General features: G+C 59.0%; 1 protein-coding gene and 1 long non-coding RNA gene across 12 annotated transcripts in view; one reads left to right on the forward strand and one right to left on the reverse strand.

Annotated features, from left to right (window-relative positions):
• Positions 1-23,125, forward strand: part of NFIX (nuclear factor I X) — a 99,717-nt gene that overhangs the window by 47,961 nt on the left and 28,631 nt on the right. Inside the window, exon 3 of one of the 11 annotated variants that reach the window (XM_045492157.1) lies at positions 12,458-13,934. The exons of the other annotated variants lie outside the window; for them this stretch is intronic. Coding sequence (XP_045348113.1) covers positions 12,458-12,522 — 65 coding nt within the window. The 3' untranslated portion in view covers positions 12,523-13,934. Of the gene's footprint in view, positions 1-12,457; positions 13,935-23,125 lie in introns of those variants that run through there. 11 annotated transcript variants of the gene reach the window in all.
• LOC123605372 lies at positions 19,892-20,719 on the reverse strand. The gene is made up of 3 exons (XR_006715739.1): positions 20,612-20,719; positions 20,163-20,210; positions 19,892-19,988 (listed from the first exon to the last, which is right to left on the reverse strand). It is a non-coding gene; the product is annotated as an uncharacterized LOC123605372 (long non-coding RNA).

Below are 23,125 nucleotides of genomic sequence, written 5' to 3' on the forward strand. Positions count from 1 at the left end.
CGTCTGTGTGTGAGTGTGGGTTGGAGGGTGTGCGTAAATGTCAGCGCGAATCACACCCTGGGGACGTAAGAGGCAACTTGGAGGGTCACCAGGTTCGCCCTGTGATTGCTCCCGTGAGGACGCAGAAGCCCAAGGAGAGTGCGGTTACCTGCCCCTCCCACCCCCGCCACCCAGTGAGTGGCACCCAGGTCACCCAGGGGCACAGCCGGAGGACTCCAGGCCCTGAGCCCCTTTGGCCTGGAGCGAGCGTCCACCCCTTTGGCCTGGAGCGAGCGTCCACGGAGGCAAGCGTGTGCACTTGCCACAAAGTGTCAGGCCCTGCCCTGCCTGCTCGGCGCCTGAGCAGCTCCTTTCTGGGGCTCTTTGTGAACCTGCCTCGCTATTAATCTACCTGTTAGTAAAAGAGATTACAATTGCCATAATTACAGGGCGCTATGGCTCCACCGTCAGGAGCAGGGCTGAGTGAGAGGCGAGGGGTGGGGGGGAGTCCAGCCCCACAGGAAGCTGCTATTAAAAGCCCCATGTTTTGATATGGCACAGGAACAACAGCCCTTCCCGGGGCGGGGCGGGGGGGGGGGGGGGAGGGGAGGGGGCTCGGGGGGAGGGGGTGGGCTGGGTTCCCACTGTGGGCTCTGGCATGACACAGGAGGTCAACGGGGCTAAGGACGGGGAGGGCAGGACGAGGGCCCCCGGCCACTCTGACCTCACGGGCCCCATGCTGAAGGAACAAGCCTTTGCAGGCCGAGAATGGAGGAGACATGGTGGCACTTGTCAGGATGGGACAGTGGCTCTTTCTGAAGGGGCTCCGCAGCCACCAGCCCCCCACTGGTTTTTGTGGACACGACCCGGGTGATCATATTACATAGAGTTTCTCAGCGTGTGTGTGTGTGTGTGTGTGTGTGTGTGTGTGTGTGTGTGAAAAAGAGAGAGAGAGAGAAAGAGAGGGAGAGATTCTATCCCCAGGGGACTTCGGGCAATGTCTGGGGACATTTTTGGTTGTCACTACTGGTGACAGTGGGCTGAGGCCAGGGATGCTACCAACTGTCCTACAGTGGACAGTATAGCCCCCCACAGCAGAGAATGATCCTTCCCCAATGTCACAGGTGTCACGGTGGGGAACCCTCAACACAGCAGAGGAAAGGAATGGCAGCGGGCAAGTCAGACGAGAGGAAGGCCCTGAGGACTTCCTGGAGACCTGAGCAAGTCTGTCCCTGGTGGCAGCCCAGGCCAGCAACCCAGTGTCCTGACCCCATGTCGGGGGACCACAGGCTATGGGCGTTCCTAGCCATTCCCCTCCCTTTTCTGGCAGCAAGAGCTAGACCCAGATTGGGGTTCTTTCGCACTGCCCCCGGCCCACGTCCTCATCGCCCACTGAGGCATCTGGAAGGGAGGGGCTCAGATATTCTCCCTCAGTTGGAGCCTCCCAGGCCCCTCCGGGTGGGAAGGGCTTGCGCCCTCCTGCTGCCATCCTGCGAGGACACCAGCCACACCCTGGCTTCTCCGGAATGCACATCTGGCCCGGCTTCTGCTCTGAGGCATGGAGCAGAGCAGGGCAGCGGCCTCACCAGTGAACCCAAGTTTGCCCTTCTCTGGATGGGTGCGGGAAGCCTTCCTTCACTATTCGTTGTTGTCCACAAAAGAGACACTGCTGCCCCCTTTCCACTTCTGTTTCCACTTTTTGCTCCCAACTTTGCCCCCCCCCCCCGACCCTCCCCGCCGCCGCAAGGTGCCGCAAGAGAGGACAGGGTGGTCGAATAGGAGGCACACTAGGAAGTGGCCCGTGGTGCTGGGCAAGGTGGATGTGGGCACTCCTCGGTCCTCCCTCTTAGGGTGTGTGCACTCCTTGCGAGCGGCCTGTGTGCGGAGCGGCTTCTGGTGCCCTCTCCACCCTCAGGCAGCCGAGTCTCTGTTATTCCGCAGACAAAGCGCTGAGCTTTTCAGCTGTTGTGAATTCTGTGTTTCACACCGAGTCCTTAATAGTGGAGTCACTTTGCCTGCCCCCCCCCCCCCCGCCTTTTTCTGCCTTGACAGGTCCAACCTTATAATTTTACCTTCTCCCGTCTCGTGGTTGTTCCTTTCCTTCCCTCTCCCCTTCCTGGGGTTTTTGCGGCTCGTCTCTGGGAACCCCCTTTAGGAGGACTCGCTCCTGACAAGAGGGGTGGGGCTTCCTGTCAAACATTGGGAGTTGATGTTTTGTTTGGTAAAGTGTCTGTAAATAGGCTGTGAGGCATTAATTCTACACGGATCCCTGTTCAGTAGAGCGTCTTTTTGTGTCTGTGCACGTCTCCGTGCGTGTGAATGTCAGGAGCAGAGAGAAAGAGAAGAGAAGGAGGAGAGAGGAGAGGGATCGCGGCTGAGGGTCCTGGTTCCCTTCCTTCTGGGACATTGTCTTGGCCTAAATCACAGGCCCCGATCAGGAGAGGGCCCAAGGCCCAAACCCTTCGAGGGCCAAGGAGAATGTCAGGAAAGAAGCCGCTGTGTACTATGGTGTTTCTGGGCTGGCTGTTCAGAAGGTTGGAATGGGACGGTGGGCCTGTGACTCTGGGTATCTAGGATTCTGAGGCCCTGAGAGATGGGTCATGGAGGGAACTATTCCTCCCGCCCAGCATCAGCTGGTCACCTTAGATTCTCGGGAGCAGTGTTGGTCTTCTACCCGTGGACGGGGGCCCGTTTTTTCCCTGGACACGAGGCTGTCTCCTAGGCGATACAAAGCCACTCCCTGTGCTTTTAATGTTTCTGAAATTAATTGATTATTTTCTTTTAAAAAGTAACCTCTACCCCTAGCGTGAGGCTCGAACTCATGACCCCAAGACCAAGAGTCGCATGCTGTACCGACTGAGTCAGTCAGGCACCCCTTGTTTTGTTTCGTTTTGAAGTAAGACTTCTTGGGGCGCCTGGCTGGCTCAGTCAGTTAAGCGTCTGACTTCGGCTCAGGTCATGATCTCACGGTCCGTGAGTTCGAGCCCCGCGTCGGGCTCTGTGCTGACAGCTCAGAGCCTGGAGCCTGCTTCAGATTCTGTGTCTCCCTCTCTCTCTGCCCCTCCCCTGCTCATGCTCTGTCTTTCTCTGTCTCAAAAATAAATAAAAACATTAAAAAAAAAATAAAGTAAGGCTTCTTGGGGCACCTGGCTGGCTCAGTCGGCAATGCCCGCAACTCGTGATCTCAGGGCTGAGTTCAAGTCCCACGTTGGGCTCGGAGCCTACTCGAAAATAAAAAAATAAATAGAGTAAGGCTTCTTGTTGCCTCAGATTGGCCCCCTGTTTAAGCTTCAGGTGGCTTACCTATCCCAGGATTTGGGCTCATAGTAAACTCACTAAAAACCCCGGTGCACTTGACTTTACTAGCTCAGCCACATCCGTTTTCCCCGCCATCAGCCTTCCAGACCGCGGAATACCCTCCCTTTCAGCTGCTCCTCAGCTGACACCCTCCCTGAATCCATTTTGCGCTGCTCTTCCCCGGCCCTGTTAGAAAATGTCGGCTCCAACCACACCGTCTTGCCAACAAAGGTGCAGAACGATTTTGGCTGCTTCGTCCAGGAAATAAATTCCTCTCCGGTGCCAGAAACCATTGAGTGGTGCCCCGTGTTGAGCTCCGGGGCCCAGCACCACGGGCAGGGCGTTGCTCCGGGCGAGGAGGGTGGAAGCTCGGCCTCCGGAGGCTCTGGGGACGAGAGCCTTGCTTGCCGCCCATTCCACGTGCCTTGGTCAAGGATCCGAGAACTTGCCGCTTGGCCTGTTCTCCCAGGCCTGGCTTTCCATCTGCGATTGCCTGTGGTCCCGTTAGTCCCTTGACCCCGGGTAGACAGACAGACAGACACAAACACACACACACACACACACACACACACACACACACACACACACACACCCGCCCCCACCTGCCCTGCGGCATCCAGGCTCCTTTCTTTCCAGGTACCTCGCCCAGGTTCTCTTGCTCCGTCTGCCTTCTAAAGGTTGATTTCCCCAGGGTCCTCCCACTCTCCTCTCCTCTTCCTGTAATTGATGATGCTGTCAGTGTCACTGAGCCCCATCTCACCTAAGCCCACGACGGTCCCCTCCCACTGTTGTAAGGATTACCCCGAGTTATGCCTGGAAACCCTGTGGACAGAAGAACCTTGCTGGAGGCCGTGCATTAGGGAGCAGCAGCTTGGGGCCTGTCCCCTCCATGCACATCTGCCCCCAACCTCTGATCTCCCTGGGCTCATCTCAGGACTGATTTCTCCAAACTCTTCTTTCGAGCTCCCCCCCCGGCCAACAGCCAGTTGAAACAGTATCCATAGTGACCTCACAACACTCCCTGCTCCTCGCTTTTTTATCCATTCCATGCCTGTCTCCTTTGGGTTGTCACCAACTACCCAAGCTTGTGAGCCCTTGCAACCAAATTAATGTGGCCCTATGGTGGCTCTGAAGCATCCCTGCCTCTTCACCATCACTGTCGTTTTCCAAATTCAGCTTCCCTCTTCCAGATTTGTTTTTTATTGGGAAATAATCCGCATAACACAAGCCACTATTTTATTATTTTTTTTAAGTTTTATTTATTTACTTTGAGAGACACAGAGAAAACGTGAGTCGGGAAGGGGAAGAGAGAGAGAGAGAGAGAGAGAGAGAGAGAATCCCAAGTAGGCTCTGCACTGCCAGCACAGAGCCCGACGCAGGGCTTCAAATCACGGAACCGTGAGATCATGACCTGAGTCGAAACCAAGAGTCGGACGCTTAACCGACTGAGCCACCCAGGCGCCCCACATGCCACTATTTTTTTTTTTAAGAGGAGTCCATTGGGTTTATTTTTTTTCCAGTGTTTACTTATTTTTGAGAGAGAGAGAGTGAGAGAGAGACAGAGCATGAGCAGGGGAGGGCAGGCAGAGAGAGAGGGAGACACAGAATTCGAAGCAGGCTCCAGGCTCCGAGCTGTCAGCACAGAGCCCGACGCGGGGCTCGAACCCACAGACCACGAGACCATGACCTGAGCTGAAGTCAGACGTTCAGCCGACGGAGCCACCCAGGCGCCCCCACATGCTACTCTTTCAAGTATATGATGTAGGGAGGCCTGGCTGGCTCAGTTGGAAGGCCATGCGACTCTTGCTCTCGGGGTTGTGTGAGCCTCTGAGTGTAGAGCTTACTTAAAAATAAAACCTTTGAAAAAGAGAAATAACGTGTATGATTCAGTGGCATTTAGTGCATTCACAGTATGGTGCAGGCACAACCACTGTCTCTATGCATGTGCCCGTTCACATCCATGGAATCATACACTTTGTGGCCTTTCCTGCCTGGCTTCTTTCACTGACCACCCTGTTGTCCTTCATCCACGCGGCAGCGTGGATCACGACTGCCTTCCTTTTTCTGGCCGAATAATATTCCGCTGTGGGTGTACCACATCTTTTAAATCCATTCTCCCATTGATGATCATTTGGGGTGTTTCCACTTGGGGGCGATTGTGGACAGGGCCGCTGTGAACATGTGTGTTACAAGTAATTTACGCGGACATACATATTTTTTTTAATTCTCGAGTATATACCGAGGAGGGGAATTGCTCTCTCCTATAGAGTTTTGTGACCACCTTCGACTGGGCAGGTGGCCATACCATTCTGGTCGTACCAGCTGCCGTCTTCTTAGGTGGGAACCCAGGATCTCTCACAGTCTAGCCTCTGCTGGTGGTTCCAGCATCATCTCCCCTCACTGTCCCTGGCACTGTGTTCCTGCCAACAGAGCTCCCTGCAGGCTTCAAGGATGCTGTGCTGGTCCTCCCCTCTCGGCTTCTGCTCCGGTTCTCTCCATCTACCTTCCTCTTTACCCCTTTGTCCAAACACCTCTATGTTTTACACCCCAGCCCAGCTGTCACCTACCCTTGGTGCAGACTTCTCCCACCTCACTCCTCGCCCCCAGAGCCTAGCCCTCCTTTGGGAGGCCCTGCATTTTAGCCATTATGCCCCCCAGCTTCGAACTGTGGGGGGATTTTCCCAGGGCAGCTTCTCTGGTTCTGTATTCAGGGGCGTCTGGCAGGTAATAGGTGCTTAACAAACCTGTTGGATTAACGTTAAGGCATCATATGTGCCTTCCTTGCAAGTGGCAGGTCTCTGGGTGAACCACCTGGGTGCCCCTGCAGACGCACAAATGAATATACTCATGCAGTATGCCTCCCATCACCTTCTGGGCCCCAGGGTGTTAGCGTCCTCACATTCGCTTCTCCATGGCCCCATGGGAGCAATGAAAGGAGGCGTATGGGACAGGATTCCAGGAGCCCCAGAGGTGATTCTGAGGGAACCCAGCCTCCTTTAACCCAAATAGGTGAACAGCAGGTCACCTGTGACCTGTTTTCTCGCTGTTCTTCGCTCCTCCTCTAAGCACAGAAGGGTTGTTCTTTCCTCCCATCCAGACCCAGCCGGTCTGGAGGTGGCCCCAGAGTGGCCTCCGTGGCCCAGTGTTGTTGGCTATGAGCATGGGCTCGCCTGAAGGGCCCTGTGCACCCTGGGGACCTTCCCGAGGCCAGGGCAGGGGGCGAGCAGAGGAGCCAGGAGGCAGCTGCCCCAGGCTTGGATGGATGCTGTGCCTGGATCCCAGATCCCGTCACAGAGGGTAGGGCTGAGGCTGTCCCACAAGGTGTAAAGGACCCTGCTTGCCCCCCCTGCACCAACCCCACTCAGGCTCTGCCAGGTGGCCCGGGTGGGTGGGTGGCTCAAGGGGGCATGCCGGCCACCCCACTGCAGGCCGAGGGAGAAGCAGGGGTGCACTCACTCAGGGCAGGGGGGATGGAAAGAGAAGGGGAAATGCAGTCTGCACCTGAGGGGGTTCTGCACCAATCAGCAGGCAGGGGACGCCACCCTCTTCTCCCTATGGCCTACCCACCCCCCCACTGCCACCGAATCCTCCCCTGTCCTTTCCTAGCTGGGGGTCTAGCTGTAGTCAGCCAGCCACACACAGGCAGGTTCCCCAGACAAGCTGGAGGCCCAGTGGCCCCGCTCCTGGCAACTCGCCGCCTTCCTAGGCGCTGCCTGGCCCTCCTCCTCCTCCGCCTCCCTCAGCAGCCCTCTCCTCTCCCTGGGCCTCTTCCCCACGTGGCTCATTACAACTCCAGTTGTTCAGGTCTTGACCTCAAGAGCCTTCCCTATTGACCCCTGACCAGCGATACTAATCTGTGTCAACAGGCCCCAGGGGTTAAAGAAACACAACCGCTGAGCTGCCTCCTTAGCAGGTGCCTGGAGGGGGCAGGGTGGCTCCTGGGAGCGCGGCTGGCAGAAAGGAGCTTCCTTAGCACCGCCCCCTCCCCACTTCACCCCGCCCTCCTGCTCCCCCTTTCCTGCTCTCTGGGATTCTCTTTTACTCTGCAGACCCCCTCCAGCCCACGGTCCCCTCCTCTCTGCCACCACTTCCTCCGGTCTTTCCTTTGCTCTCCACTCTGCCTTGGAGAAATCAGGACCAAATGCCCCCTTGTGTCCAGGTCGTGCTGCCCTTGTGCTGTTCCCCCATCTGCACTCCTTCTCTCCCTCTCCCTCTCTCTGTCTCTCCCTCCTCCTCCTCCTCTCATTTTCAATCCTGGTCAGGATCCTCCCACTTTGCCTGTGGTTCTCACACACAGCAGTCTACATCAGCATCCCCTGGGGGGCTTGTTAGACACGATCCCTGGGCCTGCCCTGAGGGCATCTGCATTTCCAACTAGTTGCCAGGTGCTGCTGGCCCTCCGGGCTGCCCCCTCCCCACCCCAGCCTCTGCCAGCTGCCCACTCCCCCACCCCCGTCTGCACCTTCGTCCCCAGGGGTGAGGCCACACTTGGGAGGCTGAGGAGGCAAACTGTTGGCCACCTTGGTGGGAAGCTCAGACGGGAGTCATCCCTGTGGGGCACGGACCCTCCCCTCCAGCAATCACTGTATTCCCAGAGCACAGGAGTGGGTCACCTGAAGGGTGATAATGCAGGGGTTGAGGCGTCTGGCTGGCTCGGTCAGTACAGCATGAGACTCTTGATCTTGGGGTCATGACTTTGAGCCCCACGTTAGGGGTAGAGTTTACAAGAAAAGAAAAAAGGAAAGGAAAGGAAAGGAAAGAAAGAAAAAGTGCAGGGTCTTCCGGAGTCATGCAAGGGAGAACCCCCTGGCCCTGACTCTGCTCGGTGCCATGTCAGCATGAGGGGCCACCCTCCTGACTTAGACAAGACAATCTGGGGCCTCTCAAGAGTTGTGTGTCACATGTGTCCCCTTTCTTTCTTCTTAAGCTTATTTATTTTGAGAGAGAGAGAGAGAGAATATATCCCAAGCAGGCCTGCACTGTCAGCGCGGAGCCTGATGCGGGGCTCCAACCCACGAACTGTGAGATCATGACCCGAGCTGAAATCAAGAGTTGGACGCTGAACCGACTAAGCCACCCAGGTGCCCCACCGGTGTCCCCTTTCTTGGAATGTGCCCTTAACTCTACCCTTTGATGGAACCGTAGGCCATCTCCGCATAGCATCAGCTGCTGCGTGCTGCAGGGGGCCTCCCCCACCCCCACGTGCGTGTAACACACCCACACACCAGGGGAGGGAGAATGCTGGGCACACGGACGTTGACCTCTGGCATTGTTCCGTATGGCCCCTGACACCGAGGAGTCTGAGTTCCCACGTTGGCCTCGCCCTGCTCACAGCAAGAAGGACACCCAGGTAGAAGAAACCCCACAGGCCAGGAGTCCGCCTGCCTTCTTTGCCCCCATTTTGAGCTTCTGTTACTGCCCCGCTCGCCCATCGTAACATTCTCTCCTTCTGTGGGGGGCAGAGCCACAGGCTGCCCCATGCGTCTCGACTAGATACACACTTGTCGGCCGGCGATGGCCCCTGGGAACGTGCTGAACAGAGCGCTGGTGGGGCTCAAGCAGGGAGAGGCCACCACAGGCCTTGTGTGCTTGGGTGGGCTTGACATTTTGCAGGGGTCTTTCTTACTGCCTGTGGATGTGCCGGTGGGCCCAGGAATCCCAGCTGGGGGTCAAGCTGGCCAGTGGGGCACCCCTGGGTGCTCCCCGCCTTCCCTGGGTGCTCTTACTCTCTTGTGACTTTCTATTCTGTCCCCCCACTCCCCCAGACCCCTCCTTCCCTTCTTCCTCTTGGCTGTGGCTCCCTGGCAAGGCTGGAGAGAAATAGACAAACTCTTCAAAAAAAATTTTTTTTAAGTTTCCCAAACTTTTCCAGATGCCAAGAAGAGGCCAGAGAAACCCTGCAACTGCGGGGGTGTGGGTGGGTGGGGTGGGGAACATGTTCCAAGGCCTCCCCCCCGCTCGGTGGAAAGGAGGGAAACTAGGGGAACAGGGTGACTTTGGAACCTCAGACAGCCCACCTGGAGGTCAGAGGGCCACTTTGCCATCCCCAACATGTGCCCAGCCTCACTTAAACCCCCCCCGCCAGTGTGGGGAGGCAGAAGCAGAGGATAATGCCCACAGGGCTCCTAGGGACTGCAGTATCACATTGCAAAGGAAGGGACTTCTGGGGTTCACTAGGATTGAATTTGGGACAGAGCACCAACCCCTCAAGCTGAGTGAGGTCAGGAGCTGAGAAGAGAGGTAACCTGGCCCCAAGGGCTCCCTCCCCCATATTCTGGGGCCTGATAAGAGAACCCACCACTGCTGGAACGAGGGGTGCGGGGGACAGACATGAGGGGGTGGTGTGGGGGGACTGTGCAGGCACCACTGTCCTCCCCTGGTCGCACCCATAAGGGGTGCTGCCCCCACCTCTGCCGTTCTGTCCATCCACTCCCTGGACACCTCCTAAAACAAAGGCCTCTTTGTGGTCCTGGCCCACTGGCCCGCTGCCAGCCACATTCTTTGCGTGTTTCCTGAGCACAGATCCCAGCTCAGTGGTCAGCTCCTCCCCCATTGGCCCGACTCCTCTGGGCTCAGAGCAGTCCCCTCTCTGCTGCCCTGCCCAGGGTCCTCCCACAGCTCCCATCCCTCCTGTCAACAGATGTGGGTCGAGAAGGGAGAGCCCTAGGAGCTCAGCCTCTGGGCCCACAGAGCTATCAGGGGCAAGCGGAGATTCCAGCCATCCTGGCTCTGACTGATCTCAGTCCGTTCCGCTGAGCCTTAATGTTCCCTTCTGTGCGAATGGGGGAAATAACTACCCCGTGGAACTATCAGACCGGTCAAATGTCTCCCAAACACCCAGCTCCTGCCTGCCACACAGTGGCTGTACCAAGTAACTCAAGCTCCCCGCATCGGAACTGCACCCCGGGGGCTTGGGGAGCTGGTGGTAACTTCGGTGGATGGCTAAGGAGCTCAGAGGGTCTCCAGAGCCTTGAGTGGGACACTTCCTACAGTCCCATGGGAGACCCAGAACCCAAGGCTTACTCTAGGGGAGCCCTTGCCCTCCTGTGGGATAGAGCTAGGTCCTTAACAGTGGCCCACCAATACCAGGCGTGGTCCTGTTCCCTGTGCCCCCTGCCCTTCCTGGCACCTACCTCAATCTGTAACAGCATTGGGCAGCCCTCTTTGGGTTAGACGTGGGCCAGGGCAGGGGCTAGATCTCTGAATAAGGGGACCTGGGAAGGGTGAAGGCAGGGAGCCCAATGGAGAGACGGCTGTGCTTTCAGCAATAGAGCACTTTGGAAAGTCGGCAGATACACCCCCTGTCACCTCCAGTCACCAGTTACTCATGGTCACACACGGTCCTAATGAAGTCCTAGATTGCTGCTCTGGGGTCCCCCCCCCCTTGTTAAAAAAAATGTTCATAATTTGGAAAGAAAAGAAGCTTTTTACAAGCTGGCGGCTCTAGGGAACTTTCCGTCGGGTTCTTTCTGGCCTCGTGATGGGTGGGGCCCACTTTTCCCTTCCTTCTCTCGAGCTCTCCTAATAATCCCCCTCCCCCAGCCCCACTAAACACACACACGCTTTAGGCGACCTATAGCCGGCTGTCACCCCCAGAAAGCTGAAGGAAGGCTGGGGACCTGTCTGTGCCCCCCACCCCCACCCCCACCTCCGCCTTGGGCCCCAGCCAAGCCCCAGCACCACCTCCCCCGCCCCCAGAGATCTCTGACCTGGGCCTAGAGTCCTCAGAGAGCAGCCCTTCCCAGAATCCGCCCCGGGCCCCAGCCGTGCCCGCCCTCCCCCAGGGCTTGCCCCACTCCCCTGCTGAGTGAGGGTCCCCCGAGTCCTCCAGGAGTCCTGGGGCCCCTCCGGGGAGGAGGCGAGAGGTGCTGAGCTCACCGCCTCGGCATCTGCCCTCCCCCTCTCTGGTGCGAGGGCCGGCCGCACTCCCGCCAGCGCCTCGCTCCCTAATAGCTTTTTAAGTCCAACCACATGTGTCTGCGGAGCAAGGAGCCGCCCCTCGCAGGGCCTCGGCTCCCCTCCCTCGCCGGAGACCACCCTCCACTCGGAGCAGCCTCGGGGCTGGGGGAGGGGGTCTGCCTCCCGAGAGCCCATCTGCTTGCCGCCGGCCCAGCTGGGCGAGGAGGGCCGTGGAGGCGGCTGAGTGCTCGGGGCTCCCGGGAGTGCTGTGCGAGGAGGCCGGCCCTGAGGCTCCGCGGGGCTCGAGGTCCGCCGGCCTCCCTTGCCGGTTCTGGGGTCCGCGATCCTCTCTCCCTGGGGCAGCAGGGAGGAGCCAGCCGTCTGGGTCTGGGAGCCCGAAGTGGGCGCCTAGGAGGTGGAGGGGGAGCTCCGACCTCCGCTTAGGGCCTCCCCAGCCACGGCTTTGTGCCAGCACCTCTCTCCCGCGCCCGGCTCCACTGTGGTGACCCCGTGATCGCCCCCTCTGACTTGTACACGTGTGGCTCCCTGTGCGTGTGAGTGGTCTGTGGGGAGGCCTGTGGGGTGCGGTTTCGCAGAAGGGGAGTGAGGGCTGAGAACCAACGGGCAGGCAGGCCTGGGGTCCTAATGAGAAAATTGCTTCCAGCCAGGGAGCCCTGCTCTGCGGCTGAAATTGCATCCAGCCCGAGCCAACTCTGCTGCCGCAGTCCCGCCCTTCGGAAGGAGGTGGGGGAGCAGCCCTGGGCAGGGGGAGGAGCGGGGCTTGCACAAGACTCAGACCCCCTCCTCCCTGCCCCCCCACCCCCAACACCTTGGAGAGAGTCTTCCGGCCTCTCGGGGGAGGAGGGGACTCAAGTGAGCTCCAGGGCCAGGCTTGGCTCAGGACCCTACAGCTTGATCCTTGGGAGGCAGAGGCGGGAGAGAGGGGACGGAGAGATTCTCCTCCTCTCCCTTCCTCTCAGTTCCACCGCATTCGTAGAGCCCCCACTGCGGGCGGAGGTCCTCAGAGAGGTGGACCCATTTACAGGTTTACTGAGAAAGGGTGCGAAGAGCGCTTTGTCTCCACAGAGATCCTGGGTGCCAGTCGATCCCTCCAGGAGTAATTTGAAATTCAGCCTCTCCCAAAGACTTAGGGTTCAGCCCCTCCTGCCTGCTGCCCCTGCACTCGGGGGGAGCCCTGTGTCTGCGCCACCACCCCCCCCCCCAGGCTAGGGGACCCACTCAGTGAAAAGCCAGCTTAGCTTGCTTGCTTCGGTTGCTCCAGCCTTTCAGGAGAACCACCTACAGGAAGCGCAGAAACCAAGGCCCCGAAGCCAGCCCTGCTTCTGAGGAAAGCTGGTACCTACCATCAGCTGTCAGTTGGCTCCGTGAACTCCAGCCCCACCGATGAACCAGCCTCGGGCGTGCCCTTGCCCTGCCCCAGTGAACCAGAAGGTCCACCTTCTGGTTACCTGCGGGGAAGACCTATCCCACTCCTGGGAAAATACTTTTCCTCACCTGGGGCTCTGGTCTCCGCTGCTGCTTTGCTCAGACTCTGGATCACCTGTTTTTTAGATTTTGGAGCTGGTGGTTAGGGACGAGGGTTGTGGGGGGGGGGGGGCGGAGGGGGCAGAAAGAGAATGGGCCGCATCCAAGTGCTTAGCTGCCCTTGGCACCTGAGGTGAACCTGACCATGAGATTGCTCCCCAGAGAGCCTGCCCGTCAGCCTGGACCTCCCTGTCCCCCCAACCCCCTGGGTGGGGCCTCACCCAGCACTGGCAAGTTGTAAAGGCTGAGCAGAGCAGGGAGTGAGCAGGAGTGCTCGAGGGAGGGAAGGAGGCAGGAGGAAGGAAACAACCCCATTGTCATCCCCCAAATTACTGGCTGGGATGGCAGGGGAGGAGGCGGAAAGCCGACATTGTTTACTTAATTAAAAGTAAACAACAATTTGCGCTGCCAGCCTCCCATTAGCTGTGTGCCGAGCCCCAGAGCTGGGGACTCGGCTTTCGCTCCCGCCAAGCCTGGCTCCTGTCACAACACCCCCAGCCTGGGCTCCCCAGGGCCCTGCACCCTTCCCTGGTTCTGTCCTTCTCAGGCTGAGCGGAGGAAACAAGCTAAAACCAGTAGTGTCTCAGCGTCCTCTGGGGTGGGATAAGAGTCACTTGGCAGGTCAGCGTGGGGTGAGAGACCCCCGCGTGTGTACATGGTTAGGCCTGGTTGTGGTCCGGCAGGGCGGGGGGGGGGGGCATCACCTTGCCAGTTTAGCCAGATGTTGGCTCACTGGGGAAGGTGGCCTCCCTGCTTCTCTCCCTACCTGAGTCTCCAGTCTTCACTACCTGGAGGCTTGGGCCTCTCTGCCCCACCTCCCACTTTTTTCCTTTTCCCTTTTAGCAGCTTATAAACATCCTTCTCCCATCTTTTTGGCTCTGCTCCCAGAAGGGGGCTGTTCGAGGCTCCAGGAGGGCTTAGGGAGAGAAGCAAGCTCCCTGGGCCCGGGGAGAAGGGCTGCTGGAACTAAGTCTCCCCTCCCCCCATCCCTGCCAGGACAGCCACAGGTGACCCCGGGAACAGGGGAGGCGAGTTGGCCTCTGCTAGGGCTGAGCTGGGGACACCCAGCTCCAGCATTTCTGGAGCCCCCAAGCAGGAGGGGCGGTAGGATGCTGAGAGGGTGGTGCATTGATTTCCTTCCACCCACCTCCAGGGACTGAGCAGGGTAGCGTACCTTTCCAGGGGTCTGTCCCCAGGCAAGCCCCCACCTCTCCTGTGGACTCCGCTGCCCCCCCCCCCCCCACTCCAGCGATACAGAGGTCAGGCTTCAGGTCTGGTTCAGGGCATGACTTTGGCTTCTGACTTTAACCATGACAGCTTTCCCTTCCTCTGTGGAGGTGGGGGCAAGTCACTTCCTAGCTCCGTGCTGCTTATCAGACCATTGCTGAGCTGGTGTTGCCCTCAGACTCCTCTGGCCAGATGGGTAAGGTGGGGAGAATATTTCAGAAAAAAAGAGCCAGACCTGAGACACTTGGGAAGTCAAGCCACTGGGATTTAAGCCCAAAGGGGGAGAGGTAGGGCAAGGCCCTGGGAGTAAATACGAGAGTCTCAGTTTTCATCCGGTGCCCCAGAGTGGCGGGTCCCACCAGGCTGATTCTTCCCCGAGGCGACATTCGCCAATGGCGGAGACGCTTTTGGTTGTCACTACTTGAGGGGGTGTGATGCTACTGGCATCTAGTGGGTGGAGGCCAGAGATGCTCAAATCTTGCCCCACCACAGGGAATGGGCCATGGGGTGGGGTTTTTGAGAACCCTGGAGTTTGGCCCTCCGGCAAGATTTAGATACCCACCCTCTCCAAGAGCCATCCTGCCCCACCCACCCCTCTCCTCCCCGAACATTTGCATCCTTTTTGTCTTCCTCTGCCCCCATCAGGATTCACACATCCCCATGCTCCCAGCTCCCGGATTCACACACATCAGGACTTTCACATGCACTCACACACACACAAAAATCTGGGAAGTCTGTCCCGCGCTTAATTGAATTAAAGGACTGGGGTTTGGCAGGACATTGTGTATCTGAGCTGCAGCTTCTCGCAGCCGTTTCAGCTCCGGACAGGATGGTCCAGGCTCCCTGCGATTCCAGCTGCTGCTGTTCCTCTCCCCTCGCCTCCCCCCACTTTTCAAGCCAGGGGCCTGGGAAGGGCCAGGTCTGCGACACCCTACTCCTCCTCTCTCCGCTCCCTGCCTTGCGTTCAGATACTGCTGGCAGGGGGTCGGGCCTCCCGAAAAGCAGGTACCCCCTAGCATGAGGCCAGGGGACTGGAGCAGACCGGTCCAGTCCAGTCCCTCGTTCCAGGTCTCCTGCTGCCCCATGCCAGGGTCGGGAGCTACAGGGTGTCACTGGTTGGAAATGGGACGCACTTCTTGGCCCGATGTACAGCCATCCAGCTCTGTCTGCCAGGCCCGAGGGCTCCGGGGAGCCCGCACGCCCGCCCGCCCGCCCTAATGGGCAGAGCGGGATTGCCAGCAGAGGGCACACAGTGCTGGGGTGGGAGGACTACGGTGCCTCAGGTCCTTTCCCCAACCTGAGCCCATGGGGTGGGGTAGGGCATAGGGTGTGCAAGGCGAAGGGGATGCTTTTCGACGTCTCTTCCCTCCCACTGCTGCCAGGCTCCCTCTGTCAGCCTGTGCCTTGGCAGGCTGTGGAGGTGGGCCTGTTCTCAGTCTCCCTTTACAACCCCACTCTGGCCCCTTCTTGGGAAACAGGAGTGACCTCAGTCCCTGTCTCTCATCTGAGGATGACTCCAGCACCAGAACCCAGCCCTCACTTTGAGGAAGCCCTGCAGGAGCCACGTCTATAGCCCAGAGCCCAAGGGTATTAGAAAGGTCCCATGTTTAGAATAGGTACAGGGGACGCCCTGGGCCTCACTGTGGGCGGGAGGGGTGTAGTCAGCCAGCCTGTGCCTCCTGGGGCTCCATCTTCTAGCATGTGCCACCCTCCCTGGTCATGCTTTTGTGGGGGGGGCCTGCTGCATGCAGATCTGCCCCCCTCCCAAAAAAAAAAAAAAACCCACAGCTTAAGAGCAGCCAGGGCAAACTGCTAATGGCCGGTAGTGCAGGCGTCCAGAAGGCCCATTGGAGGATCCAGCCCAGCCCAGCCCCACATGTGTGACCCTAGGTACTTGGACAAGGCAGGGGGTACGGAGCAGGGCTCCCCCCACTACCCCCCACTGCTAGGCTGCTCCACTGGCTGACAGGAGGAGTGGGAGAAGGATTGGGGGGTCAGGGAAGCGGCCAGACCCAGTCCGGAGCCCTGAGCAGCGATCTGCACTGCCCAGGGTCAGGGGGGTGGGGGGAGCGGGCCTCACCTCGGCTAACCTCCCTGCCGAACAAAGGGGCCTTTCTCCACACCCGCCTGGGAGGGTGTGCCTGCCCGACGGCTGCCGCCACTGCAGAGAGCGCTGTTGTTTTTTTCTTCCTCTTCTTCTTCTTCTTCTTCTTGACTTTTCTCCATTTCTCTCCCTCTTTTTGGTGCCTGATCTCTGACTTTTAGTCTCCATTTTTAACTTTTTGAGAGGCGGGGGGCGGGGTGGGGGGGGGAGGCGGAAATCTTCCTCTTCAAGCGTTTATCAAGTACAAGCGTTTATCAAGTACAGGGGCAGGTCTGTGCTGCCCAAAGGTGGGGGCGTCGTGGGAGTGTTGGGAACAGTCCTGGGGTCACGCGGCCGCAGACTCGCCCACATCCAGAGCAGCCCCGCTCCGGGGAAGGCAGGTAGGGACCGAGCGGCGCGCTGGCGCCGTGCAGGGTGGGCCCGGGCTCGCTGGTTTACCCCCACAGCCATGCACCTGGCAGCTCCCCCCTTCCCGCTCCTCCTCGCTCGCCCATTCCCCGGCCCCCTTCCATCCGGCCCCCGCACCGCAAGCTGTTCCTAATCAATGAGAACGGGAAGCTCGGCCCTCACATTACATCACGGGATGTGCTTGGCAGCGGCAACGGCAGCAACGGGAGCCGCTGCCTCGGGCAGCACAGCCCTGGGTTCGAGCGGCCTAGGTCTGGCCGGGTCCTCCTTCCTGCTCAGGCCTCGTGGGTGTTGCAGAGGGAACCCGGGCCCCTGAAGCCTCCCGCGGGCGGCGCGCAGGTTCGCCGCCCCCGCCCCCGGCCGGGTCCCTGGCGCTGCCGGCGGAGGGCAGCTAGTGTTAACTCGCTGCGCCACCTAGCTACGGCGTCCGGGAATGCAGCGCGCCGTTCCCCCCGGGGTGCGGCCCCTGGGCCCAGCTGCCCCACTCTCCGGAAAGCCCCATCTGGCCCTTCGGGGCATTGTCAATGGAGAACTCGGCACCTGCCAACCTGGAGGGTCGATATCTAGCAGCCCGGACCATCCCAGCCCTGTGATTCTGTGTAGCTGCCCTTTGACAGGTGGCCAGCCTCAGTACTGTGTGCAGGTCCAAGCTTCTGGGAGATGCCCCTCAAGCTGCTGTTCAGGATCACAGCAAAGCTGAGACACAGGGCCCTGGAAGCTGACCTCCTTGCCCCATCTGTGCTGTCTTTATGTGTGCCTCACGCTTTATAGAGTATAAAACCATCGGGTCTTCTCTGTAAAAATCCCTACTCACAGCTCACTGTGCCGTCCAAGGCAAGCCTGGCATGGGTTGGACCGGGAGGGAAAGGAGGCCTGGGAGACCACCGGGTGCCTCACAACAGCAGGTCTAGGATTTGGATTCCAGGCCCAGGGCTCATTCTGGCACCCAGAGCCGTCTCATCCCCTCAGGAGGCCACCTGCCTACCCACTTATTCAACCCAGCCTGGGCTTTCAGGGCTGAAAGTTGGAAATTTTGAGTCAGAGGCCCAGATTCTTCACGTCTTACCTGGACAGCTCTGGACGGTGGCTGCCTGAAGGCGTCTGGGGCTGGGGAGTGGGGAGCAGAGCAAGCTGGCAAGAGCGTCTCCCTGCCCTGCCCTCCACAGGGAGACACTGCATCCTTCCTCTGGTTAGTCCAGCTCTCGGGCGCGGGGGTCTGTGTGGCCAGGCCTGCACTCCGGGCCCACCTGGGCTTTGCAGGAGAATTAGTGCTACTGGGGTTTCCACATCAATTCCTCGGGTATTGAGCGTCAAGGATGGACCTGCAGGAAAAAATGTTCTCGGGACATGGAAGGTGCCAAACACCTGGTGCTTCTGTCCCCCCGGGTGGTCAGTGTAGCCACAGTTGGAAGAAGGATCTAGAAGGGTCTAGAAGGATCTATTTAGAGTCTTGTCAACCGCTCCCAACTGCACGTCCAGGTGTGGTGGATATAGTCGTGAACAAAACACTGATAGGCCTTGACCCCAAGGGGATGATGGTCTGGTGGGGTGCTCCCAGGCAGGAACCCCTGGACCTGGGAGGCCTGGTGGCCAAGTCCTTAGGGCTCTTGAGCCCTCCAAAGCCAGAGTTTTCCACTCTTCCAGCCCTGGCCCAGCCAGAGGCTCCCAGTGTGGATGGGATTTGAAGGAAGGGCTACTTGGCCTCCAGACTCCAGGCAGCAGTCCTCCACTTAGACCTTTGGTTGTGGCACATGTTTGTGTTTGTTGCCCTTCCGCGAGCCCAAGTCTGTCTTCCCGCAGAAGGCAAGTCCTTGGTAAAGAGGCTCCTTTAGCCTGAATGTCAGGTGCTGCCCCTTAGGGGGCTGAGGAAGTTAGAATGCCTGAGGGTAGGAGGCAGGTGGCCTCGGCCTGCTGTCGCTTAGGTGGGTTCTCCTTCCCAGGCCCCCTGGATTCTCCTTAGGAAAGGGGGGCAGGTGGGGTAAGACCGTGCTCATGGCCACAACGGGAGAGGTAGCATGGAACACAAGGAGGCCAGGGAGCCTTCATGTTGCCCCATCCTCGCCGTCTCCTGGCCAGTCTGTCCGTCTTTCCATAGGTAAGGAAGCTCCACATGTGGGAGGCTGAGGGTACCTTTCCTGTCTGTGGGGACTCACTTCTGCCACCTTCTTTTCCTGGTCAGTTGTTCCTTTTCTGCCCCTTCTTCTCCTTCTTTGCTTCCCCTCCCTTCCCCAGCACATTGCAAGGGTGTGTGGGTAGAGGCTCCTTGGCCTGGGGGCTCTCCAGGCCCTCAGCCTGATGAGTGCCCTCTGCAGCCAACGGCTGGCTGCAGCACAGCGGTGCTTAGGAAGCCACTCCTGAGTATTTTCAGGAAAGTTTTCTTCCCTCCTGTTTTTGTGGTTGTTGTTTTTTTTTTTTTTTTAAAGGAGTCATTTCCTCCTTTCCTTTCTCTTTCTCTCTCTGCTTTCTTCCCTCTTTCCTCTCTCTTGGAACCTTCTCCTTCTCTGATTTATTTCTATGGCAGCCTCGTTTTGAACCACTTTGCTTTGGTTCTGATGTGTTGTCTTGGCCTCTTTCTCTCTCTTTTAGTTTTCATGTTGTCTTCTTGTCATTCTCTTGCTCGGGGGTTCAGTGATTCCTTCCCTCCTTTCCCCAAACTCCCACTTGTGTCAGGTGTGTCCTTCCAGAGCTTCTGGGCCCCCCCCCCCCAACTTCTCATCCCTGGTTGGCATTAGCGCCCAGAGGACTCTGTGCCTTAACAAATAATTAGACCAAGGACAAGTGTATTTGGGGGATGGGGGGAGGGTGATGCCTGACCCTGGGAGGTGGGGACACTATTAATAGTCCTAAGAGCAGCTGGAGGTGGGGGCAGTTGTCTGGCCAGGCCTGGGCAGCTTACAGGGCCAGAAAGGGCAACGCTGGAAATAGAGCGGGTGGGGGTGGGGGAGCAGCTCCGCGTGCCCCTAGCCTGGATGGGGGGACACCCTCCACAGGGCCCATCTTTTCTTGGGGTGCTGGGCCCACTCTCAGTTTCTGTCTGTCAGCCTGAGGAGGGGACAGAAGCTTGAGGGGCTGGGGGCCACTCTTCTGGACCCCACTATTACATGACTCCTGGCCCCAGGCCCTCTTGCAAATGTTGGCTCAAGCTGCTGGTTGAGCCGTGGCACCAGCCGGCGCTCCCAGGAGAGGCAGCTGGGCACCCGTTGGGGCAGCACCTATGCTTCTGGTGTCCTCAGCTCTCTATACCCTTACCGCTGGGCTAGGATAGGCAGGGCCTAGGGCCCAGCGTCCTCAGGATCCGGGGCACAAGCCTTTTCTCCCCCTTCCCTGTTGCCCTTACGCATCCCCCGGGTAAGGGGATTTCCAGTGTGGTGGCCGTCCAGAGACCATTTACCGTGACCACTGACTTTGGGGAGGGACACGCCTGTAGAAGGCATCCCGCTTTCATTTCCAGACACACCTCTCTGCCCCTCTTTGCAGATCGTCATGGGCCAGGCCCTGAGGGAGCCCCTCAGCTTACTGGCTGTGTTCTCTGGGGCAAGACACCGACAAATAGTAATCCAGGGCATACTCAGGGTGTCATAAAGAGTATGCACGCCTGAGGGCAGGGAGCTGAGGGCCAGCCACACTCCCCCACGAAGCAGCCTGTGAGCAGAGTGGGAGAAGGAGGAGCAGTTTCAGCTCATGGAGGTGAAGCACCTTTTACCTGTTTTCTCGTTTTCCTCGCCCAGGAACCCTAGGTGGTGGGTAGCACCTGCATTTAACAGAGGAAGAAACAGCTCAGAACTTGGCCAAGGTCACTGCGCTGGTAGATTCTAGAGCATGGATGTGAACTCAAGAGGAACCCCTTTCCACTGTCGCTGGTTATCCACCTCTATCCCCCTCTGCCCTCCCTGTGCTGGGGTGAGCCCCCCCCCCTTAGAGCAGACACGGGGTCCAGACCATGAACATCTCCCCTGGATAGGCCAAGGGCAGGCTCTGGGCAAAGGTGGGCCAGGGCCCGGGGCGGGGCTGCTCCTGCCTCCTGCCTCCCGCCTCCTGCCTCCCTCCTCCCCAAAGACCCCTTCCTTTGGCTTCTTCAGTAGTGGCCACTTCACCCCCAATCCCTGTCTGACGGGAATTCTGATCTGATGGGATTTGCTGGCCCCTGGGCACCTCTGGAATACCCCAGATGGTGTTACTGCAAGGCACTGGGTCCGGTTGTTCAGAGAGAGCCACGGAGCACTGACGTCTGAGGTCTTGCAGGTCGGTGCCGAGTCCCCTGCAAAGGGGGGACCCGGGAGGAGCCCGTGGGTCCGCCCGCATCCCCCAGGGCTGCCTGCCGGGCTGGGCGTGGAGAGGCCCCCAACTCGCGGATACACCTGGCCTTTGCCCCTCCATCCACCTGCCGGGTGTTGTGCTCTGCACCAAGGTGTATCCTTCCTCCTGTGTCCTTTATGGGCCACTGTCTGTCCTCTCATGGGAATAAGCAATCGGGCACCCAGTTCCCTTGGGCTTCAGTGACCGGGTCGCGTCTCTAGTTCTCCCTGGGCTGGGGGCAATGCCAAGGAAGGTTCTCCCGTCGGGTGCGGGGCGGAGAACGCTGAGCAGCTCACACCAGGGGAGGACCACAGACGGCACTGGCGGAGGCAGGGTGGGTGGAGGTGGGAACGGTCGTGCTTGCCTCCAGGGCCAGGGCCTGCGACTGCGGTGTCCCATCCAGATGTTCCCTGCGGCCTGATCTGTTGTCCCTGCCCCATCCTCCCTTCATGGCCTTCTTGAGCTCAGGCCTCAGGGGCGGCCAGAGCAGGTCTAGCCTACGCAGGTGTGACTGGCACGCCACCTCCCTCCCCTGCACAGGTGACTCAGGTCAAAGGCTCAAGCCCCTTCAGATCCATGAGTAGAGGGGGAGTGAGGAAAGGAGAGAGGAAGGTAATGAGGGGGTGACGTGTGTGCCTATCCTGCCCCTGGCCACACCCCTGCCCAGATCTTCGGGGCTGTGCTTCCTGGTCATGCTCCTGTCCCCACCACGTGGGGCTCTAGGGGTGACAGAAGAGGGATAAACCTCAGGATGGCTCCAGGGCCCGTGTGTAGGCATGAAGCTGGGGGTGGAGCACAGAGTGGAAAGAAGGAAGGAAAGATCCTAGAAGCCCCCTGGGCCGGGCCCAGGCCGAGCCCCTCCCCTCTTTGCCCTCTGGCTGCCCTGCACTCTCAAGGACTTCCTCGGTCCCTGGGTCTCCTGTTTGCAGAGATGGGGAGAACCCCTCTGTGACCCGTCTCCCTAGCCCCCCATCCGTCCACGGCTCCCCTCCTCAGGGTGTCTCAGATTCTCAGACTTAGGTTTCAAGAGGCACAATAGTTACATTCTCCGGCTCTGATTGCCGCAGGCCAGGCCTCTGGCTCCCCTTGAGATTGGGTTTCCAGTGCCCTGGATGCTCCGGAATCACAGAAGAGGGGGAGCCAGGTAGGGGGAGGGGAGTGTCACACTGGGGAGGGCCAGGATCAGCTCCTGAATTGCATCGGCCCTTCAGAGGACCCCCAGAACAGCGCACGCTCCCGCCTGCTTCCCGAACCCCAGACCTGGAGAAAGCCTGGGGAGGGGCAAGCAAACTGCAAACTCCGGGGGGTTGTCCTCGCTAGCCCCCAAAGGTCAGAGGTCCGGCCGAGCTAGCGGTGGCCTCCTGTCTGGCCCCGTGCTTAGCACTGAACACGCTGTGCCCGGTGGGACCACGGCCCTGCGTGCATCGTCTGCTCCTACCCCTACGGGGCAGCAGGAAATCGCTTGTTGTGTGTCCAAGCGCGTGCGCGTTTGACTGCGCCTGCCTCAGTATACGCACGTTGTGGGTGTGGTTGAGCTGGGTCTTTCCGCCCCTCTTGGCCACCTGAGAGCTCACTCTGTCAGTGATGTGCGTGGAGGCAGCCGGCCAGCAAGTTGCATGTGGCCCCTTTCGCGGAGAGAGTTTGTTTCGGGTGGGAGCTGAGGCAGAGCGTTCCCTGCAGCGAGCAGGAATTCGTCCTTCACCTAGCGGGAGCCGTAAATATCTCCCCGTCTGTGAGTGGAAATATATATACATATATATATATATATATATATATATAAAACATGCTGTCAACTGGGGTTCGGATGCAACACTGGGCTCTTCCTGGCTGCTGGAGCTTCCCCTCCAGAGCTCCAGTGAAGTGTCCCTTTTGGATACACACACACACACACACACACACACACACAGAAACGGCAAGGTCAGGAGAGGAAAGAGAGCGGAAGAGAGGGAAAACGAAGGAGAAGGAAGGACAGAGAGGAGGTCGGAGCCAAGACAGAGAAAAAGGAGATCAGAAATGGGATTCCAAAGGGACAGGCGAAGAGCTCCATAAAGAAAGTAGTGGGGCTTCAAGGGCTGAGAAGGGCTGGTGGAGGGTCGAGAGAGGCTGTGCTGGAGGGGGAGCTTCGTGGCTGTTCCAGGGGATGTGAAGGGACCTAAGGAAGAGAGGGGTCCACACTGCCTGCCAACTGTTGGCCGAGCTTGGCCCAGGTCCGGGTATCTGCAGAAGGCCACAAGCCATTGATGCAGGGGGGGTGACCGATGACAGGTGTGCAGACGAATGGGGAGTAGCCCCAGACCCAGGAGCCATGCTGAGACAAGAGTCCAGATCTGTCACCTGCCTCTGCATAATCCTCCCTTCTGGAAGCCTCCA

This window comes from Leopardus geoffroyi, chromosome A2, assembly GCF_018350155.1.
Source record: "Leopardus geoffroyi isolate Oge1 chromosome A2, O.geoffroyi_Oge1_pat1.0, whole genome shotgun sequence".
Taxonomy (NCBI): Eukaryota; Metazoa; Chordata; class Mammalia; order Carnivora; family Felidae; genus Leopardus; species Leopardus geoffroyi.